The sequence below is a fragment of the Mytilus californianus genome, unplaced genomic scaffold, assembly GCF_021869535.1.
Source record: "Mytilus californianus isolate M0D057914Y unplaced genomic scaffold, xbMytCali1.0.p SCAF_22, whole genome shotgun sequence".
Classification (NCBI taxonomy): Eukaryota; Metazoa; Mollusca; class Bivalvia; order Mytilida; family Mytilidae; genus Mytilus; species Mytilus californianus.
Window position 1 is genome coordinate 2,743,915 of NW_026262671.1, and position 16,095 is coordinate 2,760,009.

Sequence of the window (16,095 nt, forward strand, 5' to 3'; positions counted from 1 at the left end):
TTCTAAAACCAGTTGTTGGCATGATACGGGTTTTGTTCTCATATATTTTATGATGGTATGATACTAAACCCCTAAAGGGAGGGATTGTGCTTGATTTTCATATGATGAAGACATAATCTTTCAATCAGTTTAATTGAGGTCTTGAGCTGGCATGTCAGTAACTGCTAGTAGTCCTTTGTTAATTTAAGTATCATTGTAATTTTGCTTAGTTTCTTTTGTTACCTATTTTGATGTCGGACTCGGACTTCTTTTAAACTGGGTTTTACTGTGCATATTGCTGTGTGTTGTTTATTCTACATTGGCTAGAGGTATTGGGGGAGGATTGAGATCTCACAAAACATGGTTAACCCCGCCTTATTTTTAGCCTGTCCCAAGTCAGGAGCCTCTGGCCTTTGTTAGTCTTGTATGTTTTTTAATTTTGGTTCATTCATATGTTTTGGAGTTTAGTGTGACATCCATTTTCATTGAACTAGTACACATTTTTGTTTAGGGGCCAGCTTAGCCCACCTCCGGGTGCGGGATTTTATCGCTGTGTTGAAGACCCATTGGTGGCCTTCGGCTGTTTTCTGCTCTTTGGTCGTGTTGTTGTCTCTTTGACACATTCCCCATTTCCATTCTCAATTTTAACTATATATATATAAAATTGTTTTACTAAATATAGAAAGAGATGTGGTGTTTCAGTGGTATTCACTTTGTTCCTCCCATGCCAAGCAAACAATTCCACTCAAGCTGATGCTTTGGGCATTCATAAACTTGCAAGGAGGTGTGAGCATTTGCTCCCAATTTAAAAGTCCTCACTGTTGACTTTGAGATGAAGAGTTGTAATATTAACTCTGCTCCATTTCTTTTGGAGTTATCAAGTATAAGTAATGATTTTGTGTCATGACTTAATGAGCCTTATTCTTTCTTTTCCATTTTTTTAATAAATTATTTCATTTTCCATGATATGAAGTTAATAGTTGATCAGACAGTTATCATAGACCTTGATCTGAGACTAGTAGCAGGATTGTCTCTATATCTGATTTTAACCACGTAGAAATGAGTGATTATACTTGGTATAATTCACCACCACCTAACAATATGTTGAAGTAATAAGTATCAAATGTTCAAAGGACACACAGACTAGTCACAAAATATACAATGATTTTTAATTCTATATGACACAAAAGTTTAAATACACAAATCCAACGTAAATTACAAAAAAAAAGGGGGTCCATAAAACCAGACAAAACCAAATGCTTGACTATATTAACCAATGGAACCAATGGGAAACAACTGTTATATTCCTGACTTGGGACAGGCATTTTTCAAAACAAATGGTTGGTTAAACCTGTTGTTATAGTCTAAATCTCACTTGTATGACAGTTGTTTGTAGTCCTGTCATGTTGAAAAAATTGTGTGAATAACCAAAACAGACAGTAATTAAGATCAGCAGCTAAAATTTGTTCCCATTGAGAAGTCCTCACACATCAATTTCACCTTCAGAAGTTGCTGATTTGAAATTTATTAGTAGTTCTTGCTGATTTTGAGCAAAATAACATTTTCATAACTTGTATATTTGTCTTCTATGCAGCTTTCTCATTTCAAATCTCTTTAAGGACTGCATTTGTGGGTATAAGTCTTTTTTGTTGCATTTTTAATATTAAATCTAGGTATCAACAAAAATAAACAAATATAATAAGTTAGGTGTATTCTTTTCACATGTATTGTTTTTTACAATAATATACAATATACATAATTTTTTTATAAAAGTTTCAAGATCAATAAAATTTGGTCCATGTACAAATCGTACAGAAATTGCTTTAAAATTGTATCACAGTTCTAAAAATAGCCAGGTTTTCTTCATGAGCATTCAATGAATCTTCTGAAATCTTCTAATGATATTTTGCCTTCTGGATTTGATGTGCACTGTCTAACAAGCTGAAATAGAAAGAATTTAAATTACAATACAGGAAGATACATTATTCATGGATGAGTGACAGGATGGGGGGTTCTTCATTTCTGTATTCTTTAATTTTTTAAGCCATTTTTCTCTATTCTTTATAAATTTTGCCTGATATTCTCTATTCTTTGTCTTTTAGCCCCCGATTATTCTCCATTCTTGATTTTTTTGGATTACTTTTCTCTCTTCTTTATATTTTTGGCCATTTATTCTGCACTTTTTGCCCATTATTCTCTATTCTATAAACCCCATCCACACCTTCATGGATTTATTTAAAGTTCTATTCAGAAATTCAACTTCTTTGTGCATTAACTATGTTGTGATTTTCAACATCCTTGCAAGTGATGCTTCAACCAATCAGAAATGTTTAAAATAATAGCATTCCCATAATGCAATAGCCTTTCAAAACTGGTTCTTTTCTCTGCTTTTTTTTAAATCTTTAACACAGTTGTTCAAATCCATGTTTATCACTATATGATAAAAGAGAGATACCTATTGTTTGCTATTCTAGGGGAGATAACTTACTTCATTGATAACATCATCATCTACTGGCAGTTGTAAGCTTCGGCATAGTGCTGTCATATCATCTGCACCAATATATCCTGTTCTATCTTTGTTGTATCGTAGGAACATTGTGTCAACTCTTGCCTTGTCTGTTATAGCAATCTTTTTTAGTTGAGCTCGTACTTGTCTAACTAAGATTTCTAGATCACCAGGACTGGAAAAAAAAAAGATAATTGTTTGAATTGTATATCTTTCTTGTAGTGATTAAGTTAATGCTCTAACTTAAATGGGAGTATATTAAATAATTTTCACATTTTATTGTCAATTTTGCTATTTTGAATTTGAGATATAAGTTAAACAAAAAAAAAAATATCATCAAATAAATACCATACTTGTTTTGAAAAGACTATAGAATTTTTTGTATATTAATGGGAAAAAATTTAATATCAGTAGTATTACATGTATTCATTATAAAACTTGATTGAAATTTAGAATTACATGCCAAAGCAAAGAAGAGAAGTAGTAACTGACCTTTATTGAGCAGTTTTCCAAAGTTCATGTATCGTAATTTTTTAAAAATATTAATGAAAACGCTTTTATGGGAGGGGGAAATCCACAAAATATGTACACACACCTTCTCATGACTTTCATTGGTCCGCCTTTGACTGTTTCCATTGGACGTGTTGTCAGTCTTTCTCTCAGTGTCTGAACTGTTTCAGCTGAAATATAAAAAATAAGATGTCAGGACAAATGGAAATAATTATATATATGCTCTTCAGTAATCTTAAAGTACACGAAAATATATATATATATATAAAATCAATGCAAATAAGAAATGCAAAAAAAAGTTATGAGATGAAAAAAAGGGGCCATAGATCTGTCATATGCAAGTCCATTTAGAAAAGAAAAAACAAGTTATGTTTATCAAGTATAATATTGGACATGGCTCTGGTAGTGTATTGCTAGTCAACATATTACTATGGTTTTGTAAAAGTATTTTAAGAATACAAGTATACTGTAAATTAAATTTTCCTGAGCAATTTATATTCACAGCTTTCGTGAGTTAGAAAAATAACATGAATACAAATAGTTAATCTTAAAAAAATACATCAACAAGGTTAAACAACCACAAAAACAAGTTGGTTTACAGTAAACCAAGTGCATTTAAACCTAACAATCTTTTTATGTCATCAAAAGTAATTGTTCTTTACCCGGGAATTGTGCAGAATGGTCCTCCATATATTTGAGCACATATTCGTCTGCGTTTGTGATGACAAATCGGTGCTTAAATACATCAATAACAGCACCAATGTAAAAGTCCTGTGGACCATAGAATACTGGTTGACCAGGTGCACAGCCTGGCTTGGCCACTCGTGTCCTCTCCAAAAACTTTCCACCAATGATTCCAGAATTTCGTACTGGTGGTTCATAGATTGTCATCATGTCGTCTGCTAAACGATATGAAACGATGAATCTCCTTCCTCTGTCTTCTGGTCGTACTGAATCCTAAATTAAAAAAAGGGAACATATCAATTTTAATTTGCTTTACATTACAATTTAGTAGTAATTTGGTTGTCAGTGGGAGTTGGAACAAAGCTGGTACATGGTCCTTTTTCCCCACACTGTCATTTAGTCATTAGATTTGAACATGCAATCCCATGATATCTTTTAAAAATTTAGTTTGGCTTTGGTTTTCAATAATATCTACATAGTTTAAGTGTAGGAGTAGTTTGTTCACAGTGGATTGGTGGAAATTTAAAAAACCATCTGAACTGTAGCATCATTGTCAAGGAAATCATATATTAAAATTTTACCAAAAAAATGTACTTTGTGACCTGACAATTCAGTTTAGTTAATTTTTTATATACTTAAGGATGTACTTGGATCAGGTTTATGAATTTTTGTCAAATGTTAGGACTCCTTTGGTTTTTTCCTACGATACAGGCTAAAATATTTTGCCCCATATCACTCACTTTTCTTTTCATAGAAGACTTCATCAGCTCATAAAAAGGTCATTACCAAAATGTAAGCAGATTCTAGATTTTTTTCTTACGATTTGAGACCGAAATAATGCTAATGCTAAATATAAGGTAAAGGTCCTAGTCACCCTTTTCCAGCCATTTTTTTTTAAATTAAATATCTCAAAAAGGAGTTCCATAACCTACCAATATTAATAGCTTATTTTGTTCCTTAACTAAAGCTCTTCTGACTTATAGTATCAATTTTAAGATTTTTCTAGATTTTTTTAATTTCACCTCACTACTTTCAGTTGTTGATTTACTGTTTTAGTTGTATCATGTACATACCAATAATCTCCTTTTATTCATATTGTGTAGATGTATAATTCAATACCGTTTAAATCAAAATTAAATCAAATTAAACTAAAGTCTTTGAAAATACTGTTTTGAAACAAAATAAAAAATAACAGTTCTCTTTCACATTATTATATAAATAAACAGATTAACTTACCATCGTGGCTTCAAATCTTAGTACTTTATGATCATTTTCCAACATTTTGATGAAATCTTTCTTAGGTGGTTGTGGTATAAGTGATAAGCATGATTGTAAAGAATCTTCTAGTGAACCAAAGTTATTGTATGGTGGAATTTCCTGCAAAAAACAAATGGAATTATAACAAACGCAGATGACTCGCAGACATTATTGAGCAGTAAATATTCCTAGGATGATTTATCAAGAAGAGGAGTTATTTAGACACATTTTTGTTTTGTATTTTTTATGTTCCATTATTTGTTCTTTGTCAATCAATTGTTTTTTACTAACTTCCCTTTTCTTATATTTTGCACTTTAATAGCACACTGAATAATGTCCTTTCAAGAGCCAAATTGTTTAAGTAAAAATAAACCACTCTGCTAATGTCGTAATGATTTTATTAATCTATCATTTTCATGACGAACTGTAATTTCTTGTGGAAACACGAAAACACTAACAATTCAATTGATTAGGGGGAGATGGTATGCAATATTTTACTTTAACATTTACCAGTAAATCTTTTATTTCAAAATCCCTGCTAGTTCTATTTGTTTCTTGAAATGAAATATTCTTTTAGGATATATATTTAAAATAATTTAAATCTGCTCTACAATTTTTCATACTATCAGTATCTTAAAACATTTAAAGAAAGCTTACGCATTTAATGGATACATACCATTTTTGGTAGATTTTTCACTTTTTCTTGCACATCTACAGTATTAAAGTCTGTAATTCCAAAGTTTTGATAATAAAATGCCTTTGTAAAATTATCACAGTCATAGACCAAAAACCTTCTTCCGTACACAGTGACAGTTTCACCGATTTTGAAGTCTTTAGGTGTATAATATTGTTTGATTTCATGGTCTGATAACTCCATTACAACAGCAGGGAAAGATGATTCTACGTTATATCTATTTTTAGGAACTTTGTGTCTTCCTATTAAAACTGGGAATGGATCTCGGCCATCATTGGCATTGTGTACTTCTCTGACTTCTAGAGTATCATCCACTAAATAGTACTGTTAAAGAAAGAAAGCAAAATTATTGATATAAAACAAAAAGAAATATTTGTTCCAATGGATATTAAAGAAAAAGAGCAATCCTGATTCATAATTATTTTCATTTATTTTGTAATAACACCGTTTGTTACATTTAAAAGAAGGTCTTGATAAATAGAACAGAAAAACCTTGTTTAGTTTTTAATAAATGAAATAGCTTGCAGAAAAATATACATATGAGTCTTTGCTTCATTATTTTTCTTCAATTAAGTTTTTGATTTTAGAAGAAAACTAAAGAAACTTCAACATCATTAAAATGTGCATAAAGTTTCCAAAATTTGGATTTTAAGAAAATCTCAAGTCAAATAATTTAAACAAAAACTAAAATATCTTAAAATACTGGCAAGGAATAAAGAATTTATCAGTATTTATAATGATATCACAAACTTACATGGATAACAAATGGTCTCATTTCACCAAACATCTGATTTGTATCATCCCAAACAACATACAATCGTAGGACTTTTCTGTCCAGTTCTAAGAACTGTTTCTTGGCATCAAATGCAGAGGCAGTAGTGTAAGTTCTAAGTGCAGCTTTCTCCTTCCTTCTCTCAATGTATGGATCTGTGGGCAGACCCTCTCCTGGGTTCACATCTAAACCTTCACTTTCTAGGAAATTCTGAAAGGGGAGATAACTACAATATCAGATTTTCTGCTTATTTACAAGAATATAATGGAAAATGTTTGCTGTTTCATAGCCTCTCATGTGTTGTGTGTACTTGTCAATAAAAGGAGACTGTTTGGTGACCTCAGATGACCTTTTTGTTAATAAGTGTGGATTGATTGCAGTCTCATTGATCTTTTTTCAACATCTCGAGATCTTTCTATACATTCAATTTTCTATATTTCAACCATTTTTTTGTTATTTAAAATACAGTTAATAAAATGTAAATAAAATTTGCAATGGAATTGTTCCCCTAAAATTTATCACAATGCTATTATAAAATCACATTAAGCAGTTGTTTAGTCCTTACCTGTGTAAATTGGTCACAGTTAACAATGCGGAATATTTTCCCATAAAATGTGACATTCATACCATTGTTCAAATCCTTCCAATGCCAATTATCACCCTGATCATTCTTTGGTAGCCTCTGTCTCTTTATCAGTTTTCCTGGAATGTTAAAATCAAATCTATTTATGTCTACTTGGTTAACATAAAAGTGTTAATGTCTGATAATTTTAACATTCATTATATTGTAAATATATATTTCACCATGTTAACCCTTGTACAATAAAATACTATTAAAACTAATAAACAGTCCACTATGTTAAAATATGTTTATTTCAGTTTAAAGATAAGTGAACTATAGGTCTGTTAACAAGAACTCCGAGGAGTTACGACAGGAGAATCAGGAAAGTCTATTTATTGAATTTCAATAACTGTTTTTTTCCCCCTGTAAAGGTTGTCTTGTTTTCATAAGTAATTTTTTATTCGGTAGCAGTTTTAAATGTCGATCTTTAATAATAACCCCTTTCTAGCAAATTTTAAAAATGTTTTTACATACCTTGTGGCATTCCTGAGTTTTCTACATGTGGCTCGACTACTGATATACTATCATCTTCTAGATAATAAAAAATATCTACTGGACGAACTCTAAAGTACTCATCTGGAGATTCATGGACTGTCTGCTTGAAATAAGCATTGAATCTCAGGACCTAAAAAAATAAATGCATAGTATATATTAGAGACTTGTACTAAAATTATACTAGTACTGTTTAATTTGAGTTTTTTTGTTTTTTTTTTACAAAATTTACACACATAAAAATAAATAAATACATGTTTCAGATTTTTTTTTTTACTTTTACTTTGAAATTATTTTCATTCTCACATTCAAGAATGAAGGACATTAAAACTTGAAAAGAAATTATAAATTATTTCTTTACAAAAATAAGAACATCTATCCCACCATTCTATCTTAAAAATTCATCCATCACTGTTCTAGTTGTTTTATGTGTGAAGAATACTTTTTCAGTTTTAACTGTACCTTTTTGTCCCAAGCAACATGACCAGGAACAAAGTCTTCTGGTGGTGCTTGTTTGGCTTGACCATAAGTGAGTGTTGGACTGTAGTTGGCCAAATCATCAAGTTCCTGTTCAGACAATTGGTTGTAGACAATTGGTTCTCCACCAATTCCCACTTCTGGTCTGCCTGGGATTGAATAACCATTCTTGTAGTTCAGTGTGTGACTTCTGTGATATTTCCATTTCTGTAAAATATGATAAATAAAATCAATGATAAATTGGTCTATATTTTTTAGCTACAGTGGACATAGTGTATAGATACCTGCCTATTGTCAATAATGAAGATAGTGTTGCCCTCAAGATGTTGTTGGGTTCCCGTCTGATAGATATAAACCCTTCACCCCCTTGAATCATTTAAAATTATTGAAAACTTCTAAATATTTGGTTGTTTTTATTTACAATAAAAATAATTAATATTCCAATATAGTAGTTACATGGTGGTGTGTCTGCTGGACGATCAGTCTGAAAAATGCAGCACAAAAAGTGATTTGTATTTGAAGTGCACAGGTCAAGTTTTGCAAAAACATGCACTTCTTTTACTTGAGAGGATCAGGACTGTACTTATGGGTTGGGGTTATAACAAATGGTTTGTTTTAGATTGATTGATTGTTTGCTTGAGGTACTTAGGTTTAGAGTAAGATTATTATGCTTACTAAGGGAGCAAAAAGGGTAGATGAGTTATTTTGGGTTTATATACCACTAAGGTAGTGAAAGATCTTTAATACACCACAAGGCAGGCAATAAAACTCTCCAGTTTTTGTTTCTTTTCAGGAATTTTGAATAACCTCAAAAGAGAAGCATACAAAGAATTTGTATCTGACGGTAATTTTTTACTCAATAAGGGGTGTTCCTACATGTAAGATAGGAAGCTTTAGTTATACAAAAGAAAGAAAATACAAATGAAGTATATGATTTCCCTAAAAAAAATCCATTTTAGATACGAAATCTCGCATGATCACCAATTAGAGTCCCATCGTATTGTGATGAGACCTTTGGCATTTGATATATATCTTTAACTGCAAATTATGTGTAGTGGTGATGGCAGGAAAGTTGTCTTGTGTATCATCACTTTTTTTCATCCCCTGATCTCACTTTTCAGTACATAATATTATAAAACTTAAAAGAGTCTTACCGTTGGATCTCTGAAGTTATTTCCAGGGAGGAATGGTAGTCCTTCCATCTTATTTGTTGGTTGTTGTTAAATTGCAAAGTGCAATGCTAATTCTATTTGGTTTCTCACAACAACCGTACACATTCAGACACTGTTGCTTGTGGTTGCTACGCAAACATACAACTCGTGAGATTTTACGAGAACGACCAGTTGTCGCGACATCTATCGGTAGCCAACCTTTCTCGTCTCATATTTGAAGAGTTTACCGAAAATGAAAGTCTGGCATAAATTTTGAATATTTGAATACCCCATGATTACATGCTATGGAAGAGGTCATTGTTATTTAAATTTGACATTTGAATGTTTTAAATGAAAGATTTTCTTGTGCGTTATTTACAAAAATGAAACACTGGATGGGTAATCGTAAAATGTTTAGACCAATTTTTTTCAAGCTCATTCATAAATGTTTATGTTTGTCTGCCAAAATTAAACAGAAGCCAGTGTGAGCTTGTCTCAACCCTTAATGTCCGTCAATCGTCATAAACTAGTTCTTAATTATATCTGTTGACAGAAGCAATCATATAATACAATAATCTTAATATGTGCACTTTTTTCATTGTTTTCGTTTTATTTATGTTACAAATAGTTGATCTTAATCTATATATTTACATTTTTTGTGTATTTAACTAAATTTGCTATTAATGACCCTATCTTTATAACTTCCTTATGTTATGCAACAATCACTTTTAAATTATGACGTCATATTATCTGACTTGAGACGCTGAGTAATTTTAAGAAGTAGCAGACATATTTGGATACAAATGTAAATAATCTTTTTAACTCTACATACTTAATACTACTTTAGAGGGTTCCCTGAATATTGAAATGTACAGAATTAGACGTACCAGACCTCATGATGTATTTTGGTTATGCTTGTTAGGTTGTTTCAATGCTGTCTTGTTGAAATGTACCCACATCTCAAAACAATGCAAAATAACAAGATATTCAAACACTGCAATATTGCAGACATAATTCTAAACTGCACAATTTTCATATTTATATTATATTTAGTTAATTACAAATGTAAACATTTGATTAACATGATTAATACAAATTAAAAATTATAGGAAGACAAATAAAAATTTCATTTGTTTTTTAATGTGTAGGGAAATATAACATCACAAACTTTCCCTAATCCTATTTAATATTTAATTTCCATGATTAGTTATAAAATTGTTAAAATAATCAAAATTTCATTTAATTTCATTGTTCCTGTCCTGGAATGGTAATATCAGAAACTGGACACATTGTGTATTATCATCTCTACTGTTATTACAAACTCAGTTTTTGTTTTAAACATCCGTTTGTTAAGTAATATTATCTGTCCTTTTATCAGCATCAGATGACAGATTTACAGCTTTAGTTAACCAATTATAATTGAGAGAAAATATGAAATTTTCACTCTGAAGGGTTTGGATGTATTAAGACTATCAACACCCTAGCTACCCTAAAACAAGTCATATAAATAGAAAGGGACAAAGATCAATTAAATCAATTAAGAAGCATTATAATCCGTTTGGACATACATTTGTACACATGTCTGACATGTACATGTATAAATTTATTGTCTAATTACCACTTATTTCACTGAGCTAATTTAACCTGTAATTTAATTTGTTAATTTTATAAATTACATTAATTAATTACCTGAGACCCAAATAAATTACTATCAAAACAATTCCTGATTGTCCAACATTTAATTTTCCCAATTGTCTGACATAATTTCTTTCCTTTTTTACCTGTAGTTTTAAAATGGGGACAATCACTCTGAACAGTAGAGATGATAAACAACACCTATGATTATCACTGTACAAAATGACATCAAGCATTGATTTAAAGTCAGAAAATACTTTCAATATTGCATATATATTAATATAAAAAGAAAATATGGTATGATTGCCAATGAGACAACTCTCCAAAAGAGACCAAATGACACTGAAATTAACAACTATAGGTCACCGTATGACCTTCAACAATGAGCAAAGCCCATATGTATATTCTTGCAACTTTTTAGAAAAAATCTTAAATATGTTGCACACATAGGGTTTTAAGTAGCCTCAAATTTCGTGACACAAACAAAAATATGAATATTAAAAAATTCTTGATTAAACAGGGATGAAAATTAGCAGGGGCCCAGTCGCCCATGGACCCTTAAATTTGCACTGGGCTACTAAATATTTGCACACTTTTTAGTTGCTCATATAACACTGGGCTTCCCAAAATATGGACTCGGCTACTATATGGAAATTCTTAATTTTCATCCATGTTAAACATGTTTATTTAGATTAATAGGGCATTGCAATCGGCCTTAATCATTTATAAAAAATTAGAAGTTTTACTAAAGGATATTTTCTAATCAAAAACGATTAAAAAATATATTTTTGATAAAATAATGAATCAATAATAATAAAAAAAACACATTTGTACTGAAATAATGACTCGTTAATGATAAAATTATATAATACATCAATAAAAATAGTTTAATTTGATAAAATACATTTGAAATTGAACCTTAAAGAAAAGGATAAATTCTGAATTGAAATTGTTATTTTCAAAGATATGTATTTAAATATAAAATTGTCAGAAATTTGTATGTGAATGATGTACATTGTCTAAAGTAAATTTTTGCAAAATTTGAATACAAGAAACAAAAAAGGAAACATTTTATAAGGAAAGTTCAATCATTTTACTACATGTATTCCAAAAATAATTACAGCTCTAGGAAAAACTTCAGTAAAAATTATGAATATTAATACATGATGCTTTTGTTTCATACAGAGTTATGTGTCTTGATTAGGTGGGAAATAACCAAATTTAAAGTTTTTAGTTGAAGTTTTAAATCATAACTTTAAAACACAGATATATCTTCATTAGGGCTGTACCAGAAGTTAAACAATTGGGAGCATATGGGAGGCACATTTTTAATAAGGCCCACTCACCCATAATATAAAATTTTCATTGTATTTATAATTCACACATAATTCTAAGGAAAATGCAACCACTAACAATTCCTTAATTTGAGTGCCTCCCATCACCAACCACAAAACATCTGTTTTGAAACAGCCCTTAGGCCTAAATTAATATATTGTTTGTTTCCCCAATCCCGACCCTACCAAGCCAGGTGTGGGTAGGTAGGTAGGGAAATAATTTTATTTTTTCCAAAAAGCTGGAACAATATTGGTCGATCTGGCAAGCCTGAAAATTGGAACTGAATAAAATAATATTTGACTTAGTTTTGACAATAAAATTTTATGAGTCGGACCCGTTTTTGCAGGGTCGGTAGGGATTGGGGAAACAAACAATATTTTATTTTAGGCCTTAGGCTAGCTATGAGGCTATTGTGTTTAAAATTTATGTACATATCCTACTTGAGTGTTGGAGATGATATTCAGTTTAAAAGCTCATCTTGGCTCTATACAGTCTGGACAGCAATTATATATCATCTTTGTTCTTATCAAACTGAATGGATATAACAATTGTACAACACCTTGTCCTTCCTTCCATTCATCTTTTTGTTCAACAAATATTTCTTACACACTTTTTTCTCAGAAACTAGTTTAATGTGTTTGGGTTTTTTGATCCGTCAGACACCTTAGTCTACATGCAGAATGTTTTATTTCTTTTATTTTCTATATTTTACTGATAAATGGAATTACTTTTTGGCAGTCAACATTACACTCTTACTCTGACAGCATCAATGGCGGGTTCCACAGAAGCATTTTTGTATTCCTTTTATTCATAGGTCAAGAGTGGAATGGTTTCTTTGCATGATGGGAAGTCAAGGCCCCAGCCAATCAAATTGCATCTTACAAATGATGCCTTGATATTACTGAAGGAGGAACTGGTTCCCATTTCACAGGAATCAGGAAACCAAATGAAAGATTCGGTAATTAATTTAATTGATAGGATAAACAGTTTTTAGACCATTAAAATACATACTTTATCTTGAAGTCATTCATTTTGACCCTTTATTTCACAAATTTAATCAAAACTAAACATAGAAGAGAAGAGAAGAGAAGAGGTGCATTCAAATTGGTAAAAATGAGTCCTTACAATGCTACTTTATATATATTAAAAGATATTTAATGCCATATTCCAAAAAAAAAACACAAAAGGATCATCAGGGATACTGCTAAAAACTTATAGAAATGGAAACTTATTATCTTTGTAGTTTTAGCATTTGCACTTTAGCAATACAAAGTCTTTGACTGTTTCATGTGTGAAATACGGAAAATAAATAGAAACACTAAAACGTTAATGTCTTTGTAGGAAGAAAATATAATGAAATTGACAATGGAAATGGGGAATGGCATGTTTCACTCTCATCTCAATTCAAAAATTGTTGGCAAATGAAAATAAAAATTAAATAACCACCCACAGAGCCCTTTAAAATGAAAAAAAACCAAGTTATATGAAACTAGAGAATACAAAAGAAATTTTACATGACCTTGTTTGAATTTAACTGCATGGCATAATTGTATATAACTAAATATAATTTTTTCATAGGTTAGAGAAGTTAGTATCCTAAGAGAAGACAACTCTGGATTAGGATTAAGTATAAAGGGAGGAGCAGACCATAATTTACCTCCCCTGATTTCTAAATTATTACCAGACTCACCAGCAGCTAAGACAGAACAGTTGTTTGTTGGAGATGCAATCATGAAAGTAAGACATTTATAGTAATTAACATGAGAAATGAGCTTTCCCTGCAAACATGACAAATAAAGTACCAATAACCCTAATTCTAATGCAACATCCTTTGTAACGTTCATTTTGATTGGATAACGTCACCAATCTTCATGGCAGCAATTCACAATTGATGCTATGAATATGTTCATGCAAGCACAGACGACGTATGACAGATTTTAAATGTATGATTTGATGTTGTTTTCTGTCAGTTTCATTAGAATGGAGATAACAATATTGTATTTTAAGTCTTGACGGCATCAAATCACCAATTGATGCCGTCGGAGCTTAAAATACAATACAGTTATCTCCTAAATATATGTCAATCAAATTTTTCTTTTTAAGATGTACAATTAGAAGAAAGTCTTTTCCATACAAAAACCGAAAATATTTTTCTTTTAAAGCAAAAACAGTCTTCTTTATGACGAAAAATAAAACATGGTTAAATGCAAATGGATGATATTTTTGTTCGAGCATATTGTTAACATTTCATACCGATATAACATGTTACTTTTATTATTCTTCCCTTAGTTTATTTATTTTGTATTTACATTGTATCATAGGTCAAATTTATTTGTTCAGTGTATGTTCAATGGTGTTAATATGTCCTTTGATTGAGTTAAGCTATTTCAGTTGATATTTTATAGTGTGTCTTTCTATGTTGTGATGTTACACTATTGTTTCAGAAAAAGGGTGAAGGTTTGGTACCATTAAAACGTTTAAACCCGCTGCATTTGTTTGCACCTGTCCTAGGTCAGGAATCTGATGTTCAATAGTTGTCGTTTGTTGATGTGGTTCGTAGGTGTTTCTCGTTTCTCGTTTTTTATATAGATTAGACCGTTGGTTTTCCCGTTTGAATGGTTGACCGTACTGTGACCTATAGGGGTTTACTTTTGTAAATTTTGACTTGGATGGAGAGTTGTCTCATTGGCACTCATACCACATCTTCTTATATCTATTAAACAATGCTAAAGAACAATTACTTCAGTGTAACAGATATACACATTTCTGATTTCTATATAACGACATGATTATATGGAAAGTAGATTATTTTATTGTTGACAATTAATTTGTATGCTTATGTGTCTATTAGAACTCATATTGAAGGAAATGCAGAACTAAATTTTCAATAAAACCTATTTTTATGCCTAAAAATGTCTATTCTAAAGGTTTTATTGACACATAAAGAAGTTAATTGTGAAAAATCCAGGTCTCCCAAAATGATACTCAAATATGAAATTGAGCCAAAAAAGTTCTACCAACACACAATTCCTTAAGGATGAAATCCTAGACAAACACATTTTCTTGGCCTTGCAGAAGGTTCTATTTACACTAATATGTGATGTATGTTTCTGTATATGTTTCAGATAAATGGAGAGACATGTGATAAGATGACACACAGTGATGTGATGACAACTCTAAAGAATGCTGGATCTACCGTCACCCTAACTGTTAAATATTTTAAACCAGCAGCTCCATTCTTGAACAAGCAGATGACACCTGGTATGATTAACAATCTATTGTAATCCAACAGATTTTTATGCCTTTTTTTGTTTCGAAAAATGATGAGAATATACTGACTCAAGTGGGTTATTTTTGCAAAAATTACAAGGATTTTTTTTCCATGGTTTTTCCAGACCCTGAATCTGATCTTTCTTAAATGTCAGATTTATGCAAGGGGATATTTTTACAGTTTTATCTTCATTGTGAAATTAGTAAAAATTAACACTTCCAGAAATTTTTCCAATTATTAGTTAACCCAGGAGAATAGTTAAACTTGGAACTTCCCTTATCTAAATAAGTTAAAAAAAATGTGAAAATAATTTGCTGTAAACCTGGCTAGATAGAGCTAAGCAAGAAAAAAGTATATGTGAAAATGAGTTGGTTTACAGTATGTTGGCAATAGAATAGAACCTAAATGGGAGGATATGATTCTGACACTAGTCTTATGAAATACAATGTTTTAGCAAATAATGGGAAAATAAGATTTCCAGCCCTTTACACTCTGTTCTTTATCTTGAGGAAGGTTACTTGAAAGATGTCAGTGAAGAATAAATCTACCAAATATGATCACACACTTTTGGACAAGATATAAACAAACCTAGAATTGACTTTTAGTAGTACTTATCAGTATCTTGTTTTTGAAGAAAAATGTGGCAGGTAGTCAGCAAATTATATAATAGAATATTATCAATTTTGTTAAACCTCATGCCAAAATTTTGT

The 16,095-nt window shown here is 30.8% G+C and overlaps 2 protein-coding genes across 2 annotated transcripts in view; one reads left to right on the forward strand and one right to left on the reverse strand.

The window, feature by feature from the left end:
* Positions 1-1,675: 1,675 nt before the first annotated feature.
* Positions 1,676-9,315, reverse strand: LOC127732093 (EF-hand domain-containing protein 1-like). Its single transcript, XM_052241146.1, has 11 exons — positions 9,148-9,315; positions 7,979-8,200; positions 7,499-7,649; positions 6,968-7,104; positions 6,385-6,612; positions 5,613-5,954; positions 4,916-5,056; positions 3,658-3,952; positions 3,081-3,165; positions 2,468-2,660; positions 1,676-1,920 (listed from the first exon to the last, which is right to left on the reverse strand). Exons 1-11 carry the CDS (start codon positions 9,193-9,195, stop codon positions 1,843-1,845), a joined length of 1,920 nt encoding a protein of 639 aa, XP_052097106.1. The 5' UTR covers positions 9,196-9,315; the 3' UTR covers positions 1,676-1,842.
* A 55-nt stretch (positions 9,316-9,370) lies between these two features.
* The window catches only part of LOC127732096 (gamma-1-syntrophin-like), a 44,465-nt gene continuing 37,740 nt past the window's right edge, over positions 9,371-16,095 (forward strand). Inside the window, exons 1-4 of the mRNA XM_052241150.1 lie at positions 9,371-9,458; positions 12,929-13,072; positions 13,693-13,851; positions 15,240-15,375. Coding sequence (XP_052097110.1) covers positions 9,450-9,458; positions 12,929-13,072; positions 13,693-13,851; positions 15,240-15,375 — 448 coding nt within the window. The 5' untranslated portion in view covers positions 9,371-9,449. The remainder of the gene's footprint in view (positions 9,459-12,928; positions 13,073-13,692; positions 13,852-15,239; positions 15,376-16,095) is intronic.